The 8,993-nt window shown below is 33.4% G+C and overlaps 1 protein-coding gene across 1 annotated transcript; it reads left to right on the top strand.

Annotated features, from left to right (window-relative positions):
* On the top strand, positions 297 to 7,902 carry LOC109228868 (homeobox-leucine zipper protein MERISTEM L1-like). Its single transcript, XM_019394107.1, has 13 exons — positions 297 to 754; positions 939 to 1,006; positions 1,739 to 2,008; positions 2,132 to 2,249; positions 2,729 to 2,917; positions 3,758 to 4,198; positions 4,722 to 4,823; positions 5,082 to 5,282; positions 5,370 to 5,544; positions 5,631 to 5,902; positions 6,327 to 6,422; positions 6,518 to 6,905; positions 7,507 to 7,902. Exons 3-12 carry the CDS (start codon positions 1,785 to 1,787, stop codon positions 6,890 to 6,892), a joined length of 2,193 nt encoding a protein of 730 aa, XP_019249652.1. The 5' UTR covers positions 297 to 754; positions 939 to 1,006; positions 1,739 to 1,784; the 3' UTR covers positions 6,893 to 6,905; positions 7,507 to 7,902.

The following is an 8,993-nucleotide window of genomic DNA, read 5'->3' as shown; positions in this document are numbered from 1 at the left end:
TACTTAAAATGTACACAAGCTAATCCGAACACTACGATTATATATATATATATATATANTATATATATATAAAGACTTGGATCGAGTAAGATTTGAGCTGTATATTGTGCTGATATAGAAGTTAAGAAGGCATACGTTGTTTCACCATACCCCTGCACAAGAAATTTAAATATATACTCTCATATATGATAGTGTGTGTATATATATGTATGTATATTCTCTCTTATTTTTTTTCTCTCTCTTCAACAATATCATTAACAGCACCTCCTCCCGCCATTAAATGCTATTGCATCCTCTCTATGCAAACTGCATTAACTCCTTTAATTGTCACATATATTCTCTATTTTCTTCCCCCTTTTCCCATTCTTCTCCATTCTCTACCACCTCTCCATATCCCTTTTCATCTTCTCTCTCTCTATCTATCTCTTATATACTCTCTTTTTCTCATATCTCCTTTTTCTTCTTTAATTTTCTTGCCTCAACAATTCTTCTTAAATTCTGTTCACAAGATAGTTTTTTTTTTTTTAACATAAAAAGAAAAGGAAATCACACTTTCAACCTCCAAAAAGTGGTTTTCTAACTTACTTTTTTTGCTTGCAAATCAGATCTAAACCCTAAAACTTCAAGAGGGTTTTTTCTTACTTTTGTTTCAAGACTTCAAGATATTGTGAGTTATTTTAGTTTTGTGTATGTGTATGTGTGTGTGCAAGGGTATTTCGGAAACAGTTTCTCTATTCCCTCGGGAAAGGGGCCGGTAAGTTATGCGTACATACTATTTTCCCCAGACCCTACTAGAGGGATTTTATTGGGTTGTTGTTGTTGTGTGTGTTTTTTTCTAAGTTTTACTTGTTCAAAAATCACCATATGAGTGTAAAGTTTTCAAATTGCTTTAATTTCTTACTTTGACTTCTATTTTTTTCCGTTATATTTTTATGCAGAAATGAGAAATATGACTGAAGTTGGAATCTGCCGAAATATTCGTGGACGCTATCTGAGGGTAATTTAAGTAAGTAAGAAAATATAATTGGCAATATTTGGGTTCTCTTTGTGTCAACTCTGTCTTTGTTCTTTTCCTAAAAATTTCTCATTTCAGTCTCTTTGGCACATTAAAACAGACATGAGAGAAAGAAAGAAAAATAGAGAAGTCTTTGTTTGACATCTCAAAACCAAAGTCATATTTTCCCATTTGTTATTTGTAAATTATCCTACTATTTTTTTCTTCAGATACAATCAAAAGAAAAAATTAAACTCAACTCCCTCAAATTCTAAGTAGTCAAAAACAAAAAACTATTACTCATAGTTGTATAAAGAGGAAAGACCAAAGGGAGAAGTCTTTCTAGGGTTTGCTGGGCTTTGTATCATTTTTTGTATTATCATTAAGTTTACAACAAGTCCCAAATTTCACCATATATAGGAGAATTCAAGATATGAATTTGAATTTTCTTGAAAAGCTCAAATTCAAGAAAAGTAAGTCATTTCAACCACCATTTGACTAACTCTCCAAATTCTTGTACTTTTCTCGAGATCTGTTTCCACTAATGGATCCAAAATTTAGACGTTATGAGTTCTGAGTTGATGTTGATTGATTTAGCGATCACAAAAATCGTGTAACTTATGCATGTGCTCGTGAAAAAAATCAAGTTGTGTTTTTCTCTATCTTCTTTCCCTATGTTTTTGTTTTGTCCATATTTTATATAGTAACTAAAACTAATGTTAAAATTTTCTTTTTTTTGGGCAGGTAACAAATCCATAGCTTAGCAAGAAAGGAATAAGAATAAGTGAAAATGTTTCAGCCAAACATGTTTGAGAGCCATCATCATCTACTTGATATGTCACATAAATCACCAGAAAATGAGTTAGACTTAATTCCAGATGATGAATTCGATACCAAATCAGGTACTGATATTATGGAAAATCCTTCTGGTGATGATCAAGATCCTAATCAACGTCCCAATAAGAAGAAACGTTATCATCGACATACACAACTTCAAATTCAAGAAATGGAAGCGTAAGCACTCTTATTATACTATCAGTGTAATTTAACCTGTTGTAACAAGTTGTCTATGTTACTTTCCCGGTAACTAATTCAACTTATAATTAAACCAAGTCTGCAAAATATTTATTTTTTCAGGTTTTTCAAAGAATGTCCTCATCCTGATGATAAACAAAGAAAAGAATTGGGAAAAAGATTAGCGTTAGAGCCTTTGCAAGTGAAATTTTGGTTCCAAAACAAGCGTACTCAAATGAAGGTGAGTTTATTTAATTCCCCAGTCAATTTTCCCATCTTTTTGCTCGTTCATTTTATGAAATATACTTAAAATTGAATTTAACTTACATATGCGGAGAGAAATTAAAAAAAATTACATTTACTGTACTACTTGGTAACCTATCTTATTTTTTCAGATCCCTATTTCCAGTTTTTATAGACCGATTATATGTAATTAACTTTTGAGTGAGCTGATAATATAAAATTTCTTACGTTATTGCATAAAAATTGAACTCTTAAAAAATTTATAGAGCATTGTATGATTGTATATATGATAAATATTTAAGATTTAGGGACATTTTAAGGAGCGATTCATAATTATAAACAGCAATAAATGCCTGCATGAATGAGACATATGTAAGATTTAGTCATTTTAATTTTTTAAAGTAGCCGTTTAAAATTTCTGCGTTGATTTAGTTGTCTAATTCCAATTATTATTATTATTATTATTATTATTTGCAGGCTCAACATGAACGACATGAGAACTCACAATTGAGGAATGAAAATGAGAAGCTTCGTGCTGAGAACATACGCTATAAAGAAGCCCTCAGCAATGCTACATGTCCAAACTGTGGAGGACCTGCTGCCATTGGAGAGATGTCATTTGACGAGCAGCATTTGAGAATTGAAAATGCTCGTCTAAGAGAAGAGGTACTATATTGACACCTATATGTTAGTTCGGACTTTCTGAAAATATCAATGGGTGCGTATCAGATCTTTCAAAAATAGTTCATTTTTGGAGGATCTGCCACGTGTACGACAACTGTTCTGGAGAGTCTGCACAACATAGATTGAGACACAAAATATATCGTAATATTGATATATACTACTCTCTTCATCCTATATGCGATTTATTGTTGGTAGTTTGCCTTTAGGACAATGCACAATTTCACGCCTCAAAGCAGTTTCTTTCTTCCGAAAATCTTTAGACTTTTTCAGTCCCAATTTATGTGGCGATGTTTGAGTTTCGAGAGTCAAATGTATTTTTTACTGCGACTTTTATTTGCCTTTTAAATTTTGTTGAAATGTTAACTATTGTGACTTTTAGTACTTGTTTTGAAGTTTTCAAAGATGTAGAATTTGATTTAAAAACCTTAAAGATTCTATGTCCAATTTCACAGTCAGTCAAAATTAAGAAGTTTGACTCACGAAATCTGAGTTGTGCCACATAAATTGGGATAGAAGGATTATTAGTTATAGTAGAAAGGCATTATTAAAAGGGTGAAATACTTTAAGGTTATAAAGGGCAGCCCGATGCATAAGGCATCTGTTCACAAGAATCCGAGAAAGGGCGGCACCTCAAGGGTATTGATGTAGACAACATATTTTAGTGCAAGCATTAGTGGCTGATTCCAATCACTGAGATTGTGAAAATTATGTAAAAATGAAATCGTGTCAAACATTTTAAGACGTTCCAATTAGTCTCATATAATTTGGAACAAAAAGTTAATTTATGCTAACTACTTAAGATTTTTCATTGTGTTTTTTCAGATTGACAGAATATCAGGAATTGCAGCAAAATATGTTGGGAAACCAATGGTTAACTATCCAAATCTTCCATCTACTGGATCAACTCGTACACTCGATCTCGGAGTTGGAAGTTTTGGGCCTCAAACGGGCCTAGTTGGAGAAATGTACAGTGCTAGTGATCTTCTTAGATCAGTTTCAGGCCCAACAGATGCTGATAAGCCCATTATAATTGAACTTGCTGTTGCAGCAATGGAAGAATTAATAAGAATGGCCCAAACTGGAGAACCTTTGTGGATTTCAAGCCCAGATAATTCTACTGAGACATTATGTGAAGAAGAATATGTGAGGACATTTCCTAGAGGAATTGGGCCCAAACCTTTGGGCCTTAAATCTGAAGCCTCAAGAGAATCTGCTGTTGTTATTATGAATCACATCAATTTAGTTGAAATTTTGATGGATGTGGTAAGGGAATTTTTTTATTAGAGATTTAATTACTACTCCCTCTGTCCCATTTTATGTTACACTGTTTTATTTATAGTCAATGCCAAGCAAAATGACACATTTTTACCAAAAGAGCAGCCCACCTCGTCTCAACTGAAAATAGCCTGCTGATGTATAATATATGTATACCTTTATATATATAATATATGTATAACTTTGTATAATTAATGTATAATCTATGTATACTGGCTACAAAAACTAAACATTGAATATGACGGGCTATTTTTTTAACAATCCTTTTTAATATTTAGTAACAATTCAACTTTAAATTTTCCTTTTTACCTTTAATAAGATGATTTCTAGCCACACAATTTTCTATGATTTGTTTTAGACAACAAGTTTTGAAGTCTTCTTTTACTTACTAAATTTGCCCAGTCAAACACTTTCACATAAATTGGGACGGAAGGAATAGTGATTTGGTCTTTAATTGTGCTTTGGTTATACTAATTTTTGTGTTTAATATACAATGTGGTATTGATTTCAGAACCAATGGTCAAGTGTGTTTGCTGGCCTAGTATCAAGAGCAATGACATTGGAAGTCTTATCAACTGGTGTGGCTGGAAATTATAATGGAGCTTTGCAAGTGGTATGGTTTGAATTCTACAATTCCCCTAAATTTTTCTTGATCTTAACTTCTATATCCTAACATATAATTGTCCATAAAAATTAGAATTAGTAACCTAGAAAGTAAGACGGTTGACCTGTTACAACAAGTTAAAATATACTAGTAATGTAACAATTCTTTATACTGTCAGCATGCAAGCGCTCCATACATTTTTTCTTGATCTGTTTCAGAATATTACTGTTCTAATAGGCGTGTTTCTTTGTTATACTTTTTTTTTAGATGACAGCTGAGTTCCAGGTTCCTTCGCCACTCGTTCCAACTCGCGAAAACTATTTTGTTCGATATTGTAAACACCATGCTGATGGAACTTGGGCTGTAGTTGACGTTTCCCTGGACAATTTGCGACCTACTTCTACGTCGCGCTGTAGAAGAAGGCCATCTGGTTGTTTAATTCAAGAATTACCAAATGGTTATTCCAAGGTAAGTTAGCCACTCTGAAACTTAAAACATCATAATAAGTATTGGCATTTCATTGATTTTACTAATTTTGCTTATATTCTCCTCCAGGTTACGTGGATCGAGCATATTGAAGTGGATGATAGAGCTGTCCATAATATCTACAGACCTCTTGTTAATTCAGGCCTTGCATTTGGGGCGAAACGCTGGGTTGCAACGTTGGATAGACAATGTGAACGACTCGCAAGTGCAATGGCTAATAACATTCCAACAGGGGATATTGGGGGTAATACAGATATCTTAACTATCGCCTTTTATCTATTTGGAGACATAATTTCTTGTGATCTTGATTCGAGTAAGTTTTCGTTGCAGTCATAACGAGCCCTGAAGGTCGAAGAAGTATGTTAAAACTTGCTGAGAGAATGGTAATGAGTTTCTGTGCCGGTGTTGGCGCCTCAACTGCTCACACTTGGACTACATTATCAGGAAGTGGCGCTGATGATGTTAGAGTTATGACTAGAAAAAGTATCGATGATCCAGGACGACCTCCTGGTATAGTCCTGAGTGCGGCCACTTCATTTTGGTTGCCAGTTCCTCCAAAAAGAGTCTTTGATTTTCTCCGCGATGAAAACTCCAGAAGTGAGGTAAATTATTAGTACGATGTCAATGGTTTGGTTCGATTGGTTATTCCAAGAAATCTATATCATACCAACTTTTCACTTAATTTGTTGTGTATAACCAAAATTATTCGGTCGACGTCTATATAACAGCATCGTTGTATAGCAACCATTCACTATAAATGCCAAGTTTCTTTGGAACCAGTTTCCATGTTATGTTATAATATATGTTCTATATAACAATACTTCGCTATAATAGCCAAACAAATCTGAAACAAACGACGGTGTTATAGAGAAGTTTGACTTTACTTATGTATACCATCCCAATCATCTCAGTTTCAATTTTGTCGATTTTAGTAATGCAATTTGGGTCGACAAGGTTTGCATTATTTTGATACGACGATATTGTTATATTCTGTTGTCAAAACCTGACTATCCCTAAAATATGCAGTGGGATATACTTTCAAATGGAGGCCTAGTTCAAGAAATGGCACATATTGCAAATGGTCGCGATCCAGGCAACTGTGTATCTCTACTCCGTGTTAATGTAATGTCTTCTCACTTAACTATCTCATTAATTTCAACATCAGATACACCACCAACAGACTTTAAATTAATTTTTGCTAATTAATTTTGTTGCAGAGTGGAAATTCAAGCCAGAGTAATATGCTAATACTACAAGAGAGTTCAACTGATTCGACAGGCTCTTATGTTATTTATGCACCAGTTGATATTGTTGCAATGAATGTAGTGTTAAGTGGTGGCGACCCTGATTATGTCGCTCTTTTACCATCTGGATTCGCGATATTACCAGATGGTTCGACGAGTAGTCATTGTGGCGGAAATAGTGTTGCTGAAGTTGGGAATGGTGGATCACTACTCACTGTTGCATTTCAGATATTAGTTGATTCAGTTCCAACTGCAAAACTCTCACTCGGATCGGTTGCAACGGTTAATAGTCTCATCAAATGCACTGTTGAAAGGATCAAAACAGCTGTAGCTTGCGACAACGCGTGAGGAAAAATCCAAGGTAAGCGCGCTGTTTGTGTTTATCAATTGGATTTAAGTTATATACACTGATATTGTACCGAAAATTGGTTCTATCGGTGCAGCTTAACTTGTGCAAGTTAGTTACCATTTTTGAGACGATTGCACTATCAGGTCATCTAAAAGATAGATCATAGTAACCAACCATGAGACAGACAATCTGCTGCGACATGCTAAATTACATTGAATTGCATGAGAATTCTTTACAGTGTCAATGTATACAAACCAAGTCCTACCAATTAATGTTTGAGCGTATACATATACTACCAGTGGCGGTGCCACCTTATGTTAATGAGTGTCATTTGACACGTCTTTGCCAGAAAATTACACTATTTAGCTAGGTCAATTTTATTTTATTTTTTATTTATTTTTTTTGCATGTATACTATATGTTGACTTCTCTCTACTCCTCTGGGGTCAGGGTATGGTCTGCGTACACACTATCTTCCTCAGACCCCACTTGCGGGATTTTACTGAATTGTTGTTGTTATTGTACTATATGTTGACTTTTCTTCTGTGTGTTTTATTTTGTTATATTTTGAAATACGTTAGTAAAATTTCTGACTCCGTCACTGTGTACTGCAGTTAAAATTGAAGGATGGAGGAGGAAAGAAGGATGAGTTTACTCAATGTTTGTTGGGAGGCTAAGGGAAGGAGTCAAGAACGCACCTCATGTAAATCCTTGCTATATATGGCATTTGCTTTAGGGCAAAACAAGAAGAAAATTTGCATTTTGGCCAGCCTGCAAGTGTAATAGGTTCGGGTATTGACTTCAAAAGTGATTGAAATTATGATATGTAAACCAAAGCCTTCTTACATTTCATGATCAAACTCAAAAAATTGTCAAATTGAAGCTTTTGTTTTAGCATTTTTAGTTTGTGTTATGAAGGAGGTTAAATTAGTTTGACTTTGTAAGCTTAGTTTTTGCTAACATATTCATGAGTTCTTTTATTTCAATAGAAGGCAAATTAGTTGTGAACATCTTCCTATTCCTTCTTGGTGAACAAAATTGTACTTGATTCTTGTTAAATATAGCATGAGCTATGCAACAACAACGACAACAATATATCCAGTGTATTCTCACAAGTGCGGTCTGAGGAGAATGTGGTGTACATAGAACTTACCCCTACCTTGTGAGAGGTAGAGAGGCTGTTTCCGATAGACATAACGTAAGCTATCCCCAACACTTTTTATGCCTCAATCCCAAGCTAAATGAATATCTGATCGAGATAAAGTTAATGTATAAAAATTTAAGATCATTGCACAGGCCGGAGATAGAAAAAGAAAGAGATAAAAAACATTAAGAATAAATGAAACGTGCTCCTTTTTCTTGTTGTTCTTGCTGAACTAGAAACTAGAGTCGAACTTAATAAATAAAAAAGGAATAATAAATCGCGGGGCAGTGCTTCTATTCAATGTTTTAAAAGGCGGGGACGTGAGGCAATGCGTTTTACCTCTGACAAGGCGAGGCGTAAGCCCTGAGACATGGCGTGTAAGTCCCACGGATCTTTAAATTTTACTAATTTCAAGAAATTTAAGATAGTATAAAATAAAAAATAATTATAAAAATTACATCAAAATCACAAAATTATAACAAATAATCTATTTAAAATATTTACAAATTATAACTCGACTATGAATAATACGAAAAGTATGACATATATGTATCCGATATGAAATCCTATATGTATCTCTTAAGGAGTAATAAATCTTGAAAGAATTTGAATATTATAATTTGATATTTTACTTAAAATACTACTTTTATTTAATATGCTTTCTATTCGAAAGAGAATTTATATAAAAACGTAATTCACAATTTAAATATGATTCTCTAGCATCATCTATTTTTAAGTTTCAACAAGTGTATAAACTGACACATAATTCACCATACAATATCAAGATAACTAATTATTTGTAAATAGCTATTAGCTAATACTGAGATATTAAATTAATAAGTATTGTATCTGGTAAACGTGAGAAAAATAATATTCAGAAAAAAAATTATAAAAAAAATTATGGAATATTATATAGCAAAGACATAACAAAAGCTAATAAATAAATACTTTTGAAAT

This window comes from Nicotiana attenuata, chromosome 7, assembly GCF_001879085.1.
Source record: "Nicotiana attenuata strain UT chromosome 7, NIATTr2, whole genome shotgun sequence".
Lineage (NCBI taxonomy): Eukaryota > Viridiplantae > Streptophyta > Magnoliopsida > Solanales > Solanaceae > Nicotiana > Nicotiana attenuata.
The sequence above is the reverse complement of the archived record's forward strand: the minus strand, read 5'-3'. Positions and strand labels throughout refer to the sequence as shown.

What these genes read in the sequence shown, in the direction of transcription:
- LOC109228868 (XM_019394107.1), top strand. Translation starts at nt 1,785, where the DNA reads ATGTTTCAGCCAAACATGTTTGAGAGCCATCATCATCTACTTGATATG. An exon ending in TCCAACAGGGGATATTGGGG is followed by an intron (nt 5,545 to 5,630) that starts GTAATACAGATA and finishes TTTTCGTTGCAG; the next exon opens with TCATAACGAGCCCTGAAGGT. An exon ending in TATCTCTACTCCGTGTTAAT is followed by an intron (nt 6,423 to 6,517) that starts GTAATGTCTTCT and finishes ATTTTGTTGCAG; the next exon opens with AGTGGAAATTCAAGCCAGAG.